Below are 21,202 nucleotides of genomic sequence, written 5' to 3'. Positions count from 1 at the left end.
CAGGATATGTGTAGCTTACAAAACAAAAAATCTGAGTGGCAACTTCTGAAGCATGTAAATATTCAGCTGGCAAATAGAGCAAAAATCTAGGCTATACTTTTCCTGTGTTCCTAAGTAAGAAACGAGGGTCCTAGAATTCTTCATGTTAAACTTTCAGATAAGTAAAAAAAGAAAGTTGCCCGCGCGAAGCGCTTAGGCTAGTCCGCCGTTTCACCTCTTATGAGAAGAAGATTGCTGGAGAAGCCCTTGCAGCACCTTGGCCTTAGTCTGAGCAGCACGCTCTTGCTATCACTTGGCGCCACCACACTTGGGTTCAGCCACAGATCTGTTTGTGCCGCTGTTCAAAATTTCCTGCTGTAACCTGGTCGTCTGCCTTGCCAAATGTTAAAATATTTTCTTTTCTATGCATTACTACATTTTGACTTAATTATTCCTTTTTTCTCTCTTTCATCAAAATTCTCAGCCCTTTTCATTCCATGCCTTACTTGAGGTAGAATCCACCGGTGTTGTGCTCCCGCGCGAATTTCTTTTGTCTTTATTATGTACAGGTTAGCAACCTCTGCCTCCCGATTCTTTGCCGATCCCCCAGTGTGGGTATGTGCCATCTTTTGAAAGGGGCTCACAACAACAACTACTACTACTCCGCAGTGCAGTGCAAAGGTCGGATCCCAGACCATCTGGGAGAAAACTCCCTCCTGCGCCCCGCTGGGGGCACGGAATCGTTCATAACATGGCCAGTACCTTTGGATAGCCTGGAAAAGCGGCGCATCTGATGATGATGATGATGATGATGATGATGAAGATGATGATGTCCTCGGGCTGAATGGCACATACCCACGGCGGGGGATTGGCCAGGGTGCATAGCGGATACAAACGCACCCATGTACAGGGAATGGAGTGTATTACTCGGCAACGACGAAAACGAAAGTCATAGAGGGGCAGCTGTCGATAATCGTTGCTGGGCAGAGCAGCCATCTCCGTCCGAATGAAACCCAAACAAATTCAGGTCATATTTTCGCACGCAGCTGTCGCCTACATCTACAAACTCAAGTGTCAATAATGCATAATCGCGAGGACACCGCCATTGTTCAGCAGCAACGGCGAGAGACAAAGGCGCCACCTTGGACGCCATGCGCCCCGTGATCGCTCCGTGTTCATAGGTTTCGCACTAGCGGGTAAAATACCCGCCAGCAGGTAGGACTCTTTAAGAACAGAAAGCGTCTGTAGAGGCGCTTCCAAAAAAGGACCTTTCCGAATCTGGATATACCCTTAGCCACTGGTACGAAAGCTATGTCGGGATAGGATAGATCTCATATACGTATGGTATGGACGTGACCAGAAATCCCGGATATAGATGAAGAAACTGGAACAGAGGACATTTGGGAGAGAATACGCCTGAGCTCAAACCATAAGATACAACTATAGGGTTAATCCGACTGGCCGAACACGCCGCCCGGGTCCAAGGACTACAGGCCTCCGCCTAGGCGGATAGGCTGCGGCCTATGCTTAATGTTGGAAAATAGTTTTACCACCACCCTCATACGGTTGACGAAAAATGACGTAGACTGCATACTACATTCGAATAGGTGCGACAGCACGGATTTGTGCTACGTAGAGGACGACAGTGAGCGGGAAGTGCCGCGGGCGGAGCGCTCGCGCTTCCCGGACATATGAGGCAAGAGACGATTTTGCTACGCTTTGAACCTCTAGATTAGTGCTTTCGCACTAAAGCCGGTATTCGGAACTGAAGTACAGTTCTTTTGAAACGTACTGGATAGGTTTAGTCGTCCAGAAGCGACATTAATCGAGCAGATTGGGTCATTTTACGCCATTGTTCAAATTGAACTTTTTGATCAAGCACGGTAACGAAAGAGTTAAAAGCCGAGATACGACGATCCGGGAGGCGAAACAGGAAGTTGGGGAGATGTATCCTTGAGAGAACGAAATTACGCGCAGCTGGAAATACCTTCTGCGGGCGGCTGTTTTTCTCATATGACTAGGCGTTTGCACTCGTCCCCAGTGCACCTGGTTACGGGGAGCCTCGAAAAAGCTGAACTCCCGCGACTGTCGCGAGGCGGGAGTTTGCTTTTTCAGCTCTGTTCACAGAAATCGTGAGGGCGCGATATGGTTTGAGCCAAAGACGTTTCGCTATTACTGTTCTCTATTGCCAACAGCAGCTGCTAGGTATCCCTGCCAAACGTGCAAAAATTCAGGGAGGCACTGTGTTGACCTCAAGTGCGGTGAGGCGAAAGCATTTAGCGCGGTGTCGCTGCTTGTGTCACTGATGAGTGGTTAAGATGTTAAGTACACAATTGTTTGTGAATCTTAAATGCTGGAGACACTGGAGGGCGTTTGGGAGGCATCCGTCTGATTCGACGCCTTTCTGCAAACACACTCCAGCGTCCCAGACAAGGAAAACTACATATGCGATGGCAGCAAGTAGCGTAGCCATTATCACGCTCGGCTGCGGAACGGAAGGATGGTGGTTCGAATCGCATCGTACACGAAAATTCTTTTTTTCTGGTCTGGCTAGAAAAAGCATGGCACCTCCTTCTGCTGACAACCTTCTGTCGACAACGATGAGGCATTAAAGGCTTTCGCCTTAACAAGGTCCACGAAACGAGCCAGAACCCGTGAAAATCGCACGTGTACACTGTCGAGTAGCCAAACCAGCGAAGCCATGTCACTTTTCATGGATGGTTACTTGTACAAGTGTTCAAGTGCTCGGCGCACGATGTATAGATTGCCATAGTGAAACAAATGTCCCGTACCTGGCGTAAAAATGTATTATCAAAACGTTGCCAAGCCGGCTAAGGGCCGGCCTGAGTACAGCTTGCCAACGTCGTTCATGCAGCTGTCGCCCACGCTTTCTCGTTAGAACGACGCGGCATGCCGCTTATTTCTGGCACTCAGCAACATCCCTGAGCAACATCACTCGCCAGGATCACAGAAATAGAATAAACAACCGAACTTCCAGTACACAATTCGTCATTTAATTCAGCTAAAGTCATTCGCAGAACCCCTGCGGAAAGGCGCAGGCTGCAGAAGTGCAGTGCGTTTGAATAAGGCTACGCAAAACAAATAACCCAGTTTCAATTCGGCACATGTCCTACAAGGGCTGACAAAATAGAGGTTCCTGTATTCCTTGCCACTGAAGCGACAGTATCACTTCCATGTGGCTGAGCCAAAATATGAATGAATGAATGAATGAATGAATGAATGAATGAATGAATGAATGAATGAATGAATGAATGAATGAATGAATGAATGAATGAATGAAACTGCGCACGCCACGAAAAGTGACTCGGCGTTTTCGCTGGAAAACGCAGCGTTCGAGTTTTCGATTACGGAAAAGAAAGTCGCTTCAGAGCGTTTGATTCGTATAGGGACAAATTCGTAATTATACGCGCACATGATTTCTCTTCGAACTTGTGACGTAATGCCTATATGCTGCAAGTCCCACGCTGGTGTATGCGTTTCAGTTAACGTCCGCGCGCGTGAGATCACTGCAGGACGGCGCACTCTCGCCCCGCGTACAGGGGGCTTCCCAACCGACACGAGAAGACTCGTCCGAAGGCGGGCAGCACCGCGAGCGGCTCGTTGCACAGATGCCGGGCGCCGGGCCGGCCGCACTGCGAGAAGCACCAGGCGATGAAAAGCAGCTGCGCGTCGTCCACGTGACGCAGGTCTTCGAGCCGCGGCTGATGCGTCCGACCAAAGGCCCGCACGAACGCCTGGTGCAGCAGGCGCACCGACGTGGCCCTCTGCATCACCTGCGAAGATGGCCGGAGAGGGCGCCCCTGACGATATGTGTTGTTGCTGCATGCAGGCCTTACGCAGTGTAAGGCTTAGTGCGCTGAGGGACGAGCTCCATCACAAGGTCGGAGGTTCTTTGATTTCAGTCAAAGAACCTCCGATCGCGTGATGTAACTCGTTTTAAGCGCGTCTGTACATGTGTGTTCCGCTGCTGTTGCTGCTTATGCCAGGCCTTTCTTTTTTGGCGATAACACTGCTTGGGGCACATTAGAGAAGCGAGCAAACTGTTAGTTTGTTCGTTAACCAAGTTTTGTGCATTGTTTATTTGAGCTGTGATATATAGGTGTGAACGAGGGTGGCGCTGGTGAACACTTTCGAGGTTAGGTTGCACGCAACGTAAATACCCCCGAAAGTAAGATTGGACAGCTGCCGCCATACATCAGTTGGAAGAGCACCGTCGCGACATACAGAGGTCATGGGCTTGGATACCACTAACAGAATGTAGTTTTTCTTTGTTTTTCTTTTTCTTATCATTTATCTTTCAGCCATGAAGTGATTACACTACCGAATTCTCATTAATCAACTCCACAAATTAAAAATAAAAACATTCCCCTATGCCGTCCTTAATTTCTATGATTGTCTTTTTCTTAATATGTATGACATAAAGAGCCCATCATTTCCCTACCCCTGTCTGCGTTTCTGTGGTGCCAGTTTTGAAAAGGGGTAAGCTCTAAATTACGTCCATTGCATGCAACCATAATTTGCATAGCTTTAAGGGGGCCAGCTGTTCATACGCCACCCCCGGACATGGAGACATGAAGGAAATAAGGTGGCGCACAGTCAATCCAAAGACCTAACTAACCGGGCGGAACTAGCCCCCATCCTCGCCACAACAAGTGGGTCAACTTGGACATCTTAACCATAGATGGCGACTTATCCAAGCAAACACGTATCCCGGCCTTTACCTTAGGAACAAAATATACCCAACTCACTATAGCCACAAGTGCCCCTGCCTGCCCAACCCTTTTCAGCATATCATGGGGGTGCACAGTCATGGGGGTGCACAGTCAGACCACTAAACCTAACACGTGCAGGACACACGTGCGAGCCAAGAGAGGCCTTGGACGGCCAGCAACGGATCGTCAAGCTGGTACGCGAAGCAGACAAACACTAAGGGAACTGATCAAACTGCTCGTCACTCCGCTATCCCCTTCCCTTTTCTGCAATAATGTTTCACTCCTCCTCGGAGGTTCTTTCACAAAGGACAGTGGCGAAGTTATGCGTCTAACTGCCAATCAAAAAGACGGGGCTTCGTGCAGCTATTCTTGCGGGGCATCGGGTTGCTATGAAGGGCAAGTGGCGATGCGGATTACAAAGTGCCCTGTGGCTCACGTGCTCGCTCGAGTTCTCTGCCTCCACAGCTGCTTCATGGCCATCAGAGCCGACGCGAGCTTCTGTGGGCTAAAAGCCCATCTGTGATATACCAGCGATAGAGGTAGAAAAAGAAAGCACCTCCAGGTTGACTCCGTCGAAAATCCGAACGTCGGTTGACGAAGGCGAGCCTAGAACGCAAGAGGCTTTGTCCATGAGAGCCCGCAGGGTGTCGTTGTCCGACTGCATGAGTGCCCGGTAGAGCAACGCCGTGAAGGCATTGGCGATCTCGCTGCCCAAGGCGCCGTAGTTTATCGCGGGCGGAGCTTCCATATGGTAGATAGGCACCTCGAACGCCGTGGGCAGAAACTCGAAGTGGCGGCTGCGCAGATAGAGGACACGGTGGCTCTGGTTGGCGATAAACCGCTCCATCGTGGTGTCTGCCGGGGTGCGGCGCCGCGCCTGGGTGGCGACGGCAATGTTGTCAAGCACATCATCGGTCATGTTCGGGAACTCCTGGAACAGCCTGTCCAGGGCTCCCTCGGCCTGAGCACTCTGCACGAGTTCGAAGGTGGACTCGTCCTGCTCGTCCGCGTCGGCGTCCGTGATCCACGGCACAGCGGAGGCCAGATGCTCGAACGGCGAGGAGCGCAGGCTTTCGCCGTACGTCTGCCGGATGGTGCGCATGATAGCAGACACGCCCAGGGTCTCGTGCCCTTTGATCTCGAGCCTGATGTAACCGGCGTAGAAGGCCAAGCCCATGTATATGTGCGTCAGGCCCGCGCAGAATTGTGTATGTCCTGCCTCGGCCTCAGCGTCGCTCAGGAAATAATACCTGGCGGCGATAAAAAAAAAATTTTTGCGGTCCGTAAGAGAACGATTACAGCGACGGCATGGGAGACGCAAGTTCGCCCACAATGCGCCGCATTTACTTGAAGCCATAATTCCAGGTCCATCAGATTACGGGTAGGCACGATGGAACGAGTGTAGCACAACTGTCCCGAGTGCAAAACACCCGTCGCATAAGTCCCGGAAGCGTCTGCCCCATGCACCAGCGTTTCAAAAGCCCCGCACCAGGAACTCCGTGCCAAAAGCTCGTACCACAATCTCCGGGCCAAAAATCTCGCATACTATTCACATACTCAGATATCTAGACCGATAGTTCTGCAACCTCAGAAACCTCCGTGTGTATATAAAATTTTTCTTTTTTTTCTTTTTTTTTTACACACAGGCAGTGAGCTAGAGAGAATTAACCGCGTCAAGCGATAGCTTAACCGGCCAAAATTTTCTCTTCCCTGGTGGAGTGCGAGTAACCTCATGGTGCTTGCCACTCAGCGTGGTGCGGTCGTTACTGCTTTGCTCTCCTCATTTCTTTCTCGCATTCTTCCGTGTTACGCCAACTCCGCAGAACTGCGAAAAGTGCGGTTAACAGCTGTCGCTGTAAAAATAAAAACGAAAGCGCGATCTTCGATAGCAATTGCACCCACCTGATGAGGTCCGCGTTGGAAAGCAACGCCATGACCTGAACCGTGGCCCAGCCCACGTAGTACGCCATCTGCGGCTCGCCCACCTCGGCCACCAGCCCGAAGAAAGCTGAGAAGAACTCGCGGTTCTCCACGGTGAACGAGTAGCGGCCGCCAGCCGCCGGCGTGGCGTTGAAGTGCGCCGTCAGCTGCTTCCGCCATGCGGACACGTTCGTCGCACCCTCGGTCATGAGCACCACCTGGTCCAGGCTGGCGTTTGGCAGCGAGTTAAAGAAGGGCGCCTCGTAACTGCGCTGTAGGAGCGGCACCACCCTCTGCTCCAGCTTCACCAGCTCCTCGAATGGCAGAGCGCTCGCGTTCGACCTCCGGAAAGCTTCCTCCATCTTGTCGAAGTACTTGCGGTACTTCCGATCGTCGGAACTTCCAAGCATCGAGCGCCTCCGCTGCAAGGTGGAGATGGCAGCTGTGTTAGTAACACCTTTCGATAGCATCGGTGGCATTACTGCTAGTCGGGCCAGGAAGAGCAGTAGTAGTGCCTGTGTACTAGAGGCTACTTTGTTATAGGAATGGGTTATTTCCTTTAACAAACATGGTGGTCACGTTACACTAATAGTCCAGACCCTAAGCTGTCATTAATGGCCTTATCATAATGGCCGCTATAGCAAAAAAAAAAAAAAGAACTACACGTAGGCTGCTCGCTAGAGATTCTTCACTGACTACAAGTTCTTCCTTTTCATGTTTTTCTCACTGACTCTGTCGCTTGTCATAGCCAAGTTTCTTTACAGTGAGAGCAAGCTTCACGTGAAGCCACGGAACTATCTGATGAAGCTGCTCCATTTCAGCGCGCCAGTTACGAGCTCGCATTAGGGCCCTCACTGGAACAACAAAGCAAAGGCAGAGATTGGTTATAGGGTTTTAAGTCCCAAGCCAACTCAGGCTATGAGAGACGCCGTAGTAAAGGGCTCTGGAAATTTCGACCACCTGGGGTTCTTTAACGTGCACTGACATCGCACAGTACACGGGCCTCTAGAATTTCGCCCCCATCGAAATTCAACCGCCGCGGCCGGGATCGAACCCGCGTCTTTCGGGCCAGCAGCCGAGCACCATAACCACTGAGCCACCGCGGCGGGTGCCTCTGTTTACCAGTTAGAATAAGCCCATCGGAATAGAAGTGAGACCTTGCCCCCCCCCCCCCCCCCCCCCGTTCCCCGCTCCGGTTCCCCGCTCCATCAGTAACCCTGAGGCCATATAAAACATCGCGCATACAGGCTTGCGTGCTTTTCAAGGACCGTGCGAGTGATTCTGTCTCCTGAAATGCTCGGAACCGAAGCTTCCGGATCAGCAGCGCTACCCGGCCGCATAAACAAGGCCCGTCAGGAGAGCCGATGGATTGGAGTCTGCTCCGCGCGTTAGGCGCATCTGGAGAGCGTCATTCTGGGTCCCCTTGCTGTTCGTGGCTTTTCTTGGTTTGTGGTTTTCAGATAAAGCTACGCAGCATGCAACTTACGATAACTCCGACGTGTGCGGCATATTTGGATTCGCCTACATCGTCATTTAGCAGTTCTGAGGTGAATTGCCTGCACTGGCTGTGTACGACGAATCCGTTACCGCAAGTTCCAGCTCTGTTCCTTTGAGAAGACGGAATAACGCATCACAGAGACTCAACTCTCACCCTCGATTTATTCCCACTTGCTGCTTATTAGACTCGTTTCTCCTTTATTTGCAACCATAGTTTATGTATAATCTGTGATAATATTTCTATGCATGTCTCTGGTTGGTATGAATAAGAACTCTCGCGCCGTGACTATCTTGAGTACAATGTTCATGACATTGCCGTTTTTGTTTTTCTTGCCGTTTTTTGTTCTTGTACTGCGTACATCTTGTGTCTGGCTGTCGCCTGTTTTCCTCCTTGCTGCGCTTCCAGATTTATACTTTTTGGTTCAATGCGCCAATTGTTTCCATTTGATACGTATGATTTTCCCTTGCCTGCAGTTTATGTATCAATTCTGATAATTGTGGTAGTTCGATCTTTTGTTTAGGGCGCGTGACTTCCATGTACAGGCGATTTCGAGAACCTTTTTTTTTTTTCGGAGAGTTTGCCAGTACTTTTTTACATACAGCTAGAACCCCCTATTTTCCGAAAATGCACAAGTCGTACACTGCCAGACACGAGAAAGAAGCTTCATCACAAACACTGCATATTTCCAAACGGAATGAGCCGGACCAACTATCGTGCACTGAAGTCGACTGATAATCGATCAACACCTGGAGAGTGAGGTAGTAGACTGAGGCCGGCCGCACAGTGAACAGGCCGGGTTTGTCCGTGAGGAGCTCGATGACTGCTCCCCAATTCCAGGCCGCTGCCATCCAGAAGATCATGGGCAGGAGCCGCGCCGAGGTACTCATCTCCGGCCACAGCACGCCGGCCTGAGCTAGCAGCGACCGCACAGCCCCTAGGTCGCTGCTGCGTTCCTTGTAGACCTTCTGGCAGGACTGGAAGAACTTGGCAGCCTTCAGGGTTGCCGCCTGGTGCTCCGGTGGCACATGGATCAGTCCTATCTTCCCGGCAACCTTCCTGATGAACCTGAATCAGGAAGACGTTCCCTTCAACACCCAACATGCAAAGCGTCGGAGCGGAGTATTTTGCGTTACATCTTGTACGGTGTACTACGCCGCCTGGACAACTTTGTCGTTTGAAGCGAGAGGAGAGGGCGGTTCAAGTGCGGCAGTTTGTAAGAAACGTTTCGTCCTTATACCACACGGTAATAGATACTTGAACCCTATAGCCTAAAAACCCTTAGCCGATCCTCGCTGGATCGTTTAAATGCGTTGCTATTTTCTGTTGCCGCTCATTCTGTTGTAGCTGATGCTCATAATGTGGAGTCGCTCATTCTCTACTTTACATTCATAGATCGCTGGGAGTCGTCATACCACTCCTGGCGCGTACATAGGTGCAGCGGTTAAGCGATGCGCCACTTCCCCGCCAGGTGGCTGTTTAAAACACAGCCACCTGCGGGGCTCGGGAGATCCCGGTTGCTCTTCCCGAACAGCCTCTCCACCTGTCATCGTGGTCAGTTTTCTCACAATCCGGTGGGCAGGCACAAGGTCCGCCTCGTGTCACCCGTGACGTCCAGGGGTCGTCACTTACGCTTGCGCAGTCTCTTCTATATGCTAACACATTACAAAACCATGCTAACTTATGCGCATTGTTCAATTATTTTTTCACGCTCCTTACTCCGTGTGTATTCCTTTATGTATTCATTTTGTACTTGTTATGATAAGTTCTGTTCTATTCACTTTGTTAACTTTATAGACTCTGCCATTCTGAGGTCCTGCATATACAAAACATATCTTAAAACCACCTGACCACAATAAAGCAGTCCAAATCTGAATCTGATCAACGATCTACGGGGTGCACGCCAATGGCGCCCACGTTTTGTGCACAGCAACCTGGGGGACTGTACGCATGCTGAGGTAGAAACAAAAATTGGAGCGCAGACGTTAGCTCCGCCTTGAAGGGAAACTGCATAGGTTTTAGAAATCAATGAGCTTAAGAGGGTCGAATGTGTGAAACTTGGAGGTGAAGCATGCGAAGCCTTTTTGGGCTAGCACTTGAAATAGTGAAGAAATCGTCGATTAAAGTCCGGACGCCCTTCAAGCTTCTCCGCAGCGCACAACGCCAGGGGGGGGGGGGGGCATGATGACGTCATCGAAGGTATCGGTACATTTCCAATGCACAAACTCCTGCTTTGAAGGAAAAAAAACCACCGAAGGCGAACCCTGCCGAGAGTTGTTTGTCAGCATCTAACGAGTCAGGGCAGGGTGTGGCTGACGACGGCGGTAATTTGAAATCATACCTTCCATGACGTCACGCTGAGTTTCCCTGCACTCCTCCCGTGCACTGAGAAGAAGTGCAAAGTTCAATCGTCGATTACGTCACTATTTTAAATGCTAGTGCAAAAATACTTGGGATGCTTTACCTACATCCTACATAGATTTGAATCCTTGAATATCGCGAAATTCTCAAAAAAGTGCGGCAGCTGCCCTTTAAGGGCATGTCGCTATAGCGTTGATGGCCTAATGCCCATAAGTGCGGAATTGGTCATTCTCGACTTTACATGCACAGGTCCCCGGGAGTCCTCATGCCACTCTAGTGCAGTGGCGCAGGGGTTCAGCGATGCGCCACCACATGCTGAACTGCCACCTGCCATGGTGGTCAGTTTACTCACAGTCCGATGGGCAGGTTGTGATGACGCCACAAGGTGACGTGGCCTAGCTGGCTGTCCCACCTAAATTGCTTCTCCGGAAATTTTTTTCCTCACAACACCAACGACGCCGGATTTTGTGCAGAACAGGAGCCTTAACGCTGTCGCGTTAGTATGAACTCACATTGGAGTCTGCATTTCTTTTTAGATGAGTTAGCATTATAACGTCCATGTCGGAAAAATCGGTATGTCCTCTGAGGCCTCGGTTGCCAGATGGAAATGAAGAAAGAAGGGTTAATTTCCTCCCCACTTTCAAGGGACAGGGAATACATAGAGAGGGTGGGAGGAGACTAATGGCGGTGGAGGGGAAGTGGAGAGGAGGTACGGCGTGTCCCTCTGTCACTGTTGGATTGGAACGGGAGAGTAGAGCACGTAGCGCGGTTACGGCGCGTCACATGGTGATCGACAGACTGCACTCCACCAACTCGCATTGTCTGAATCAGTCAGCGGCAGCGGCTGCTCCGACCGTAGGAAACACTAATGTTAACACTCTGCCGCATAAATTGCATTGATCGTGTAGAATTTTTTTTCCTAGAGGTGTTTTTTCTGGGTGCTTATTTAAGAACGTTCACAGCTTGCCGCTGTTCAATATAGTGACAGAATAGGACTTTTGTAGTCCCCACCGTGACAGATGTCAAGGGCTCAGCGACTTTCTAGAAAATTATTGGGGGCCTCAGATTGCCTCAGCAAGTGCAGGGACAAGGTACACTTTGAGACAAAATGAGTAGAACTGACAAGCATGAATTGTTTTAGGTCATCTCCCCGTGGCCAAATGACTGTGGCTGCTGTCCCTTTGCGGTTATTCTTTGATAGAGCAAAAGGCTGCTCGCTGGTTTAGAGTGCTTCAGCATAAGACGGTCACGGAATCTGGCCGGGCACATCACGCGGCGCTCACTCTTCGTAGACGGAGCCCATGACGGAGCGGTGGTGCGCGGCCTCCCAGCCGGAGCACACGTAGCTGTGGAAGTCGTTGCACGGGTCCACGCTGGTGTTGAGGCTTCCCGCGAGCAGCCTGCCGTAGTAGCGGCACGCCTCGCTGTTGCACAAGGCGGATACACTGCGGGTAAGTAGCAACAGCAGCACGACGAGCAGCGTTCCCGTCGCCAGGGCGCCCCAGAACAAGCACAGGCCCGCCATCTTGCCTCCCGCCATGGGCAGCGACAGCCCAGTGCTTGGCGGCGACTCGTGCGTCGGCCCGGACCGGTCCAGGAGCTCTCGGAGGCGCGAGGCGTCGACGTACTCTGGCTGCCGACGAAAAAATGCAGCGTGAACGGTAAGGCTAAGAACCGGCTTAGGAGCGCTTGATAGTTGAGCGATATTATGGCTTGCCCTTTCATACAGCCCTTTCACATCCCGATTCGAGCTGGAAGAAAAAAAAGAAGTTCCTACGCAGCAGAAATACATTACAGTAACAGATGCAACAACCAAAAACCGCTTGTACAGCAATATGTCCTGTTCTCCCGCACTTAAACTAAGAAGCCATTGGCCAGGCTTTAAATTACAAATTCACGGCTGATACTGCAGAGACGTCCATAAAGCATGCCTTTGGAACACTACCACATAAGCCGCACCCCTGCCATCTCACGTTTGCTTCAAATATACACCTTTTACCTTTGAGGTATACATGACAACGCATCCAAATCGCAGTTTTGTGAGTCACTCGGAACGCGGCTGCTGACAATAAGAAATCAGTGAAGAACATATCATCGGAACAGGCGAGTGTATACGCTTGCGATATCGGAAGCACCACAAAATCTCATATGAGCGCACGGTAGACGAAGACAGAAACTCAATTGTTCAGAACGCAGCAGGCGAGTCGCTCACTGTCAGTGTTCTGTTCCTTCGCATTAATTCATTCTACAGCCAAAGACTGCTGCCAATTCCTATATCACGAGGTCAAATGGAGCATCTATGTCTGGAAACGTTATCGGTATGGCATCCGTTGTCCGGAGCGCGAAATTTTCAAATAAAATCCTCATTGCTCTTCATTTTATCGACGAGCAACGATCATAGAATGTCCATAAATCGTGAAAAGGTCCCCGCTTCGAAGACAGATCGCTCTCTCAAGACATGGCGACCTCATGGTTCGGCACGAGTGCGAACAACACTGAAAGCTGCAACGGACACTGGGGACAAATGGAAGTTGGCTTGTAGCGATAGATCACAACATTCTAACGACAAAGCTTTCGCTTTTAACGCGATAGCATTAAAGGCCCCGTTCACCAGAGAATCCGGTGTCGGCGTTGTCGGCGTCAGCGTTGTAGCCGTTGTCGGCTCGGCATTTTGAGTGAAAAACCACGAACATGGGTCTGGCAAGTGGTCTCCAGAGAGCTACCTAGGAGGCAGGTGACCCACCTATGTGAACTTGTGGCGTCATCACAACCTGCCCACCGGACAGTGAGCAAACTGCCAACTGTGGCAGGTGGCAGTTAAAGTAATGATTTTTCGCTTGGGAAGAGCAGCCTGGGACGCGCAAGGCCCACCGCTGGGAGCACCTGCCATCGCAGGGCAGTAGCGCATCGCTTAACCGCTGCACCACTGCGCCAAAAGGGATATGAATGTAAAACAGAGAATGACCTTCTGCATATATGGCAATTAACCCATTACGCTATCGCGTCATATATACATTAAGGTGGAACTTAAGTGCACTCTCCAATTTTAATAAAGCTTTCATAAACTGGAAAATGGCACGAAATGGAACACAGGTGTCGCCATCACCGGCCAATTTTGGAAGTAAACTGCGTGCATCGCCAGAGTTTCTCTTTGCGGATCCCGGAGGCTAGCCTACACCGCCATTCACTTCAAAGCGCTGATAACCAAGTCATTTTCGGTCTAGAAGTCACAAGTTTGAATCGAGTGGCGGGAAAATTCTTAAATTCAATTTTTTTCCGGCAATAAATGTGTTTTCACAGCCGGACAGGCATCAATACACCTAGAAGGAGCCACTAAAGACAAAAATTAGATGGAGTTGTCCTCAGTGTTGGCTTCACGCGAGTCTAGTGGGGGGCATGCGAGGTGAGCAGTGCGATGTTAGCGTCGCGCGATCTGCGTTCCGCAAACGCGATACGCTTACGAGAGGACCCAGGCTTGCCTACGCAATGCCAGGTGCGGACCGTGGATCGTCCTATGATAAATCTCTCTATTCTCGTATTTCGGCAGCACTCGCTGCACTTCTCTCGTCCTATGTTTTGAAGACACCCGCCTTTCTGAGTGCTGCATCTTAAACCGGGGAATCGATCGTGAAGGGACGCAGTTTAGCTTGGGACGTCGCTACGTGCATTCCGATCGCACTTAATTGTCTGGCTTATCTATGCTGTACTCTCATTAAGAGTGATACATCTGCTATCTCGGGACACTGCTCTCTCAATCTGCCTGGACTCAATGTTCCCCTTCGGGGTCATTTTAAAGCAGTGCTCAAAGAGCACCGTTTTTTAACTCTAAACGATAGCTTATATACAGTAAAAGTCAGAAGCCAGCAACTCGCTATCACACAAACTGCGTTAAGCATCCAAAGAGAGCAGAAGGCCCTGATGGCAACTACATGTGCGCAAAATAAAGCAGTCGGCTGCATGCTTCACAAGAAATATAACTTATGCAAGAAGTGTATGTGCGCTTGCGTGCGTGCGTGCGTGCGTGCGTGCGTGCGAGTGAGAGAGAGAGAAAGATATTTTGTTCTAACCTTGACTGCCTGCGGCTTCCTTTGATTGTCCTTTCTCGCCACTGACACGACGTCCCTCTTGAAGCCTTTCGATTCCGTGATCTTGTGCAAAAAATTCGAAAAGATCTGCGTAGAAATCCAGTGGAGCAGTTTCTCAGGCAAGTTGGTTCAATAATTCACTCTGTCGTTAAATGATCGACTCAAGGCCTCTATTATCGCCGCACAGCCGGATATGAAATAAGTTGCATTTTAGAGGGGACACGCTACGGTATGCAGTCGCAAAGTAGACAAATATGCAGCAACTGTACAGTCATCTACACTTGTCCAGAGCGCTCCAACGGCTGGTTGTGTTGTACATTTATGGCAATCGCTGCAGCCTGGCGCACCCGATCCCGTTCTTAAATTTAAACATGAGGAGTTATACACGAACCATAGGAATGTGAGCGTACGATAACGTCTTGTTTCGAGCCATTCGCCGCTTATAGTAAAAGAAACAAGTGTACTCCATGGTGCGCCGATCGAGTGCTCTTGACAGGTGTGTGGACGTCGTGTGTTGCTGTCTTTATGCCTAAATTCCACCCCTATTGCATGTGCATCATCCCCCGCCCAGCCCCTATTGACCCTTCCTGTTTGCTTCTGGTCAAGCGCTTCCAAGAGGGCGTAATTCCCGCTGTTCCGCTAGATAGGAATGTCGCCAGCATGCTTTTACCGCGTCCTCAGCTTTCTGGATTTTGGCGCTGAAGATGGCAAGAAGCGACAAAAGTTAGGCTGGGCAATTAAGAGAAATAAAAATAATAGTGCCCGGCCCGCACCGCTTAAAGCACAACGGGCTTAACAAGAAGCGACACTGGGAATGCGTCGGAAAGGCGAACTGTTCCTCTCATTTTAATGCTGTCATTTAGGCATCATCTGAAGCGTTGTGCACTTTCATCGCTGTTTTATTGTCTAATGGAAGAAGGTTTACCTGGTACGCTTGTGCTGCGTGCCCACATGCGTTGGCCTGAAGCAAGCTACTTCTACAAACCTTCGTGCGCGCCGGCGTTAGCAGCTGCGTGCAATCCACTGTAATCACTAGAGGCCGGATTTTTAGGCACTAAAAACCACGTTTCAGGCGCCATAAATAGGCGGATAAAATTGCATTTTAGGCACCTAACGGAGAAAAATAGGCACTATAAACTTTATCAAAAGTGCACACAGTTCCGAACTTCAGCGCGCAATATCTGCCGTAAAATAACACAAAAACACAGTAGGAATTATTTGGGACCTTAAGCAATGTGCGAACATTCGAAGCCGTTTTTTTTTTTGCAGGCTGTCGCGCAACTTTTCGTACAATACAAATGCTTCAGCAGAGCGAAAGGGACGGTTACCAACCCTTTTAAACACTTTGGTATACCTCGAAACAAACAAAACGCTTGTCGTGTACAAAAGTAGAAACAGTGAACACCTTAACAGGAGGCCATGTATTTAGAAATAAACATTATTATTTGAGTCATTTACTCTATGATTTGAGTGCACGAATGCGTTTTCGTATGCACGCACGACTGCCAGCTGTCTAGTGTGGCCTGCTCCACCAAGATTACCGCGAAATGCCATTTGATGAAGACGGCATGCGGCTGGGGCACAAGGAACGAAAATAAGGCAGGTTACCCAGGTGGAAATTTTAATCAGTTAAACTGTTTCTAGCAGGTTTATGGAAAATTTAGAGCTGGTTTCAATTGGAACCAACTGGGAATTATTTGGACGAAACTATAACTTACTCCGCATACTTTCCGAAATGTGGTGCCATCTTGTCGACTACCACTTTAACAGGCAAAGTCATCAACAAGCTGCCATGATAAAATGGCAGAAAATAGGAAAAAGGTTGTTTCGATAATTTCGGCTGACGTAGTTGGTATTGTGTACACAGCCGGCGTAGGTGCAGTGTTCACCACAGCTGACTGACGAGGTCATCTAATGTTGCCACGTGTGTGTTTTACTTAAAACCGAAATGGATTCGAAAGCAAGCAGAATCCGAAAGCAAAACCACAGCGTATTTCAGGCCCCTTTTCTGTAAAATAGGGCACTTTTAGGCACCGACGTCGGAAATAGGCATTTATAGGCACTGACACCCAAAATAGGCATTTATAGGCACTATAAAAAGAGTATTAAACATATTGCCAACACCTAATTCGTGCTCATATGTAAAAATGGTGCGCCTACGAAGCGTTGAAAAAAATAGGCGTTTGCCTAAAATCCGGTCTCTAGTAATCACCCTCGGCCAGCTGCGTAATGCCATCCATGTAAAGCCCATCCACACGACGGACGAAATCGTAAATTCCGTCCGTAAACGGAGCGCCACATGACCCGACGCTGCTGGCTCCACCTCGTCTGCGGACGGCAACTAAGGTCGGCGAGAGCACATTACTCAGTTTTCAAACTATATCCTCCTCGGGGAGAGAAAGAGGGCGCAAGGGTGACGAGGGCTACAAGAACCGCGGCTTCAAGTGTTTTCCTGTCCGTCTGCGCCGTCGTCTGCTGTGGAGTCTCGTCGACCACCACCGTCCGCTACGTAGAGTCAGGGACAAAAGACTCCGGACCACGTTACCCACAAACGAAGTGGAGCTCCATTAATAAACGCCGGCTGAAGTTCACACTTGTGGAGGTAAAAGTTAAAATCCTGCTCTTTCCCCTCCACATCTGTGGTCTCTAGCCGGCTACTTGTAATAGAGCTATGGGCTTCGTTTGCGGAGCAGGTGGTCTAGAGTCTTTTGTCCCCCACTGTACATGCGAGCCCTTCCTCCATGATGCGAGCTCCTGCCGCCCGCGGACGAGGCGGAGCCAGTGACGTCGGGTCACGTGGTGTACGTCCGCGGACGGAATTTAACTACAGTGTGTGACGCACATCCGCGCTCTCCAACGTCACCATGTTGCAGAGCCCGACGCAGTTGCCAGAGTTGATTTTCACTCTCTGTCGTTTGTACAGTCACACGGAGCAATCGCACACACGGTCGGGTTGTTAAAGGGGGATGTCTGAAAGATAATCCTCGGGTTTAAAAAATTCCAAGTTTATAGCTGTTTAAGAACTCTGTTCAGCGATAGAAATGTTTGTGATCGTCAAGCAGTGTTTATTACAAAAAGATGGGTTTTAGATTTTTTTTTTTCAAAATTGCCCAGAATTGGTGCGTAGCGGATTAGGAAGTCGTGATGAAAAGACAGTGCGCTTGGTCTCGGCGAGGTGGGCGATAGGAATATTTTGTCGATAGTGCGGTGCTTATGACAAGGAGATCAGGTGTTTATGCGTTCAGCAGAGCCGGTGTCCTTTACAGGCACAAAAATTCGGGAGATATGGTGAGCGAATGAGAGAATGCACTGAGTTCGAGTTGCTTAGTTACCCCTCCTACCTGGCGTCACCAACTGCAGATAAAAAAAATGCTGACACTTTCTTCCAAAGCGTGTTACCTGTCTCCGAAAAACAATCTTCTACATGTTGCGCGCCAGCCGAGTTGGGACTAAAGTCGCAGCCAGTAACCTCCTCGCGGCCGCAGCCATTGGAGTGCCGGCCTCAGCTGGTGCTCACCGATTTGCGTGACAGCCTCAAAGCAGACTTGCGGGGTGAAAATTTCCCGGGTGGGGTGACAGCAGCAGATTCCGTGGGCGTTGCTGCCTGCAGAATAGGCCACAAATGAGACCCTGTGCGTTATTACATAAATTAATTTTCATTTAGGGCACATAAAACCGCACTGGGGCGGGACAGCGGAACAATGAGGACGGGCTCTGAGAGCGAATTGTGTTTATTTGGTGGACTACGACAAATAGCAGTACGCAGCACTACCATGCACCATAGTACGTTTTTATTTACCTGACAGAAATGCACTTTTCAGGAACCATGGCATTCTGTGAGAAATATGTGATTTCTGCTGGTTGCTTGGTGGGATGATGAGAGCGCCTTTATTGTTCCACAAAGTGAAAGGTGTTGAGGGTACGGGGATGGCCTCGGGACCAGTACAGGGAGAAAGAGGAAAAGTGCCTGATAATGAGGACAGCGACAAATGATTGGGGGAAAAGAAAGTTCATAGTGCACACTGGTTGATCACCGGCGTCGAACACTCCGGCAACCAACTTGCAGGTATGGCTTGGAATTCACTTTCAGGCCGAAGAGCTGGGAGTGCGTAAAAGCCTGATGTATAGGTGTGCTACAGAGCTATTATACTTTAGCGTTTTTAAACCTGCTGATGAGTTCAGATCTATTCTCGATTAAACATAGTAATATAGTGCTTCAAATGAGGACAAAGTTCTTGACAATAGCCAAAAAAAGGAGTTTTAATTTAAAGAACCATCCTATAACTTTAGGTGCGTGTTTTTTTCAAGGGGTATGAGGACTTCCAGGGATCTATGAATGTAGAGAATCACCTTCTGCATATACGGGAATTAACCCAATATGCTATCGCGCCATATCCTTAAGCTTAAGCTTCCCCTCCATTTTGGTGCGTGCGTGCGTGCGTGCGCGTGTGCGTGTGTGTGTGTGCGTGCGTGTGTGTGTGTGTGTGTGTGTGTGTGTGCGTGCGTGCGTGTGTGCGTGCGTGCGCGTGTGTGTGTGTGTGTGTGTGTGTGTGTGTGTGTGTGTGTGTGCGCGCGCGCGCGCGCGCGTTACGTGAACTAAACACTCCCAAAACGTCACAGCCATCGTTCGGTTGCTGAAACCAAAACCAAAACAGCATCAAGAAAAAATTAGATTATAAATTATCTAGCGGTTGTAGGCGAATGCCGCTTCGTGAACTGTGAATTATGATTAACGTAACATTTGGAAAGAAAAAAACTCGCAATTAAAATTGGGTGTCTAGGGCCCTTTTAAAGCCTTAACTATCATAGATACGCACCTATCAAACATCGTTCCTTTCCGAGGATCACGAAAAAGAATGGAATGTCCCACATCCCAGCAGAACACCCAACATTTTCATGTTGTACGGGCAAGATATGGAAACACAAGAAAAAAACACACTGATCTCATTAAGGATCCCGAAACGATGTTTCGGGAGTAAACGTGTTGGTAAAAATACTAAAAAAAAATTAGGGGCGACCAAATGGATTGACGCGAGGGACATGCGACACCAAATTTCTTTCACTAACCCATCTATTCCAATTCTGATTTCATTGTCTTTCACTTACCAATGTATTCCAATTCTGATTCTATTCTATTCCAATTCTATTCGTGATCGCTTCTGATATTCATTTTTGTCGAGTCGTGCTTAGTCCGGCCTCTCCCTCCTACATGTGGAGAGGGCGATTTCTCTGCCACGGTTGGCAGCCCAGGCACCAGCTCACCGTGGACGGTCCGGGCCTGGCCTGGGCCTCCGGACAGCCGGGCGAGACGGGTGACGCCGCGGCCGGGCTGAATCCGCCGCTGGTGGTGGGAGGCGCCTGCCAGGAACAATGAAGAGGGTGCCTCCATGATCAGCTGCGCCATTCTTTTTCGCGGGCCCAATTTCGCGGCGGCGCAATAATATTATGCGAAGCATATTAACGTAGGTTTCGGGCCTTCGCGCGACGCCCGGCGGTGGCTACCATTGACCTTCAAGTGACCTTCAAGTAGGTCACGTGACATGACGTCACGTGATGACGTCACACCGGCTGCAGATGGGGCCTCATATCGCGCCGTTGGTCGCCTCCCGGCGGTGGCCACCATTGACCTTGAAGTGAGAGCACATGATGTGACGTCACGTGATGACGTCACACCGGCTGCAGATGGGGCCTCATATCGCGCCGTCGGACGTCGCCCGGCGGAGGCCTCCACGCTTCGGTTCGCGCCGTCGCGCGCGACGCGGCGGCGGCGCCACCATCGCTGCATCACGTGATATGTGACGTCACGCCAGGGATGAGGCGGCGCGCGCCCGCCGTCGCGTCAGTCTCTGTGCCCGCAACCGCGCCAGCGTCTTTGCGCCGGGCGTGTATGCGGTCAAGATGCCTCCAAACGCTAAGGACATGCTTCGCATCCACTGGGCTTAACCTTGATAAGCCTCCAATTTTTATTACGAAAGGCCCCATTTTAGTATGACTGGGTGATGAGATCGTCCAGTACAGCTGCCAGGCGTAGAAGCCTTAATTCAGTTAAACATTACAAGCCTCATGGCAATCCTTTAAGAAAAAGGTACCGCTGAGCGGCGGATCGCTCAAACACTGCCGACACATCTGCAGACAGTCAGCTCATAATAAGGGTTCCGTCATGCTATGTTTATTCTATTCAGTTCATTCCAGCTTGAAGCAATGTGCCACAGCCAGCTCCCATCAACCTCTGAGGGAGAAAAAAGATGGTTTATGGTTTTATGGGGTTTAACGTCCCAAAGCGACTAAGGCTATGAGAGACGCCGTAGTGGAAGGCTCCGGAAATTTCGACCACCTGGGGGTCTTTAACGTGCACTGACATCGCACAGTACAACTCCAGGTTATGAAACATCCATTAGTAAATGAAAACTATGTCGGTTTAACAAAAGCATACTTCGTTATTAACCACAACGCAGGAAACAAGGACAAAAGGGGAGAATAGACAAAGCAAGCGCGGTGGTATCGAAAAAAACGTTCCAGGTCACGCTTTAATTTACTCGTTGCAAAGCGCATGGGAGTTCTTGACGATGAAAAACGCGGCCTAAACGACGCCAAGCATGTTTCCTAAGTATCCGTGGGCGTTGCGTAAG

General features: G+C 49.9%; 1 protein-coding gene across 1 annotated transcript; it reads right to left on the bottom strand.

Annotated features, from left to right (window-relative positions):
• Window positions 1-2,443: 2,443 nt before the first annotated feature.
• LOC149340027 (neprilysin-1-like) lies at window positions 2,444-20,742 on the bottom strand. Its single transcript, XM_089548772.1, has 8 exons — window positions 19,836-20,742; window positions 18,091-18,177; window positions 14,556-14,660; window positions 11,772-12,117; window positions 8,877-9,195; window positions 6,615-7,054; window positions 5,269-5,962; window positions 2,444-3,773 (listed from the first exon to the last, which is right to left on the bottom strand). The coding sequence occupies exons 1-8, from the start codon at window positions 19,975-19,977 to the stop codon at window positions 3,504-3,506; spliced, it is 2,403 nt and encodes an 800-aa protein (XP_089404898.1). The 5' UTR covers window positions 19,978-20,742; the 3' UTR covers window positions 2,444-3,503.
• Between the last annotated feature and the right edge of the window lie 460 nt (window positions 20,743-21,202).

Source organism: Amblyomma mixtum, chromosome 6 (genome assembly GCF_055824585.1).
Source record: "Amblyomma mixtum isolate Tamu chromosome 6, ASM5582458v1, whole genome shotgun sequence".
In the NCBI taxonomy this organism is placed as follows: domain Eukaryota; kingdom Metazoa; phylum Arthropoda; class Arachnida; order Ixodida; family Ixodidae; genus Amblyomma; species Amblyomma mixtum.
Note: the sequence above shows the minus strand (reverse complement) of the source record. Positions and strands in the feature narration are given on the sequence as shown.

Bases quoted from the DNA above. Each gene is read 5' to 3' on its own strand.
- LOC149340027 (XM_089548772.1), bottom strand. From the start codon at position 19,977: ATGGCGCAGCTGATCATGGAGGCACCCTCTTCATTGTTCCTGGCAGGC. The intron at 12,118-14,555 runs GTTAGAACAAAA...GTCGGCAGCCAG, and splicing joins GGAAGCCGCAGGCAGTCAAG to AGTACGTCGACGCCTCGCGC. The intron at 3,774-5,268 runs GTGCTTTCTTTT...CCATCTTCGCAG, and splicing joins TCGACGGAGTCAACCTGGAG to GTGATGCAGAGGGCCACGTC.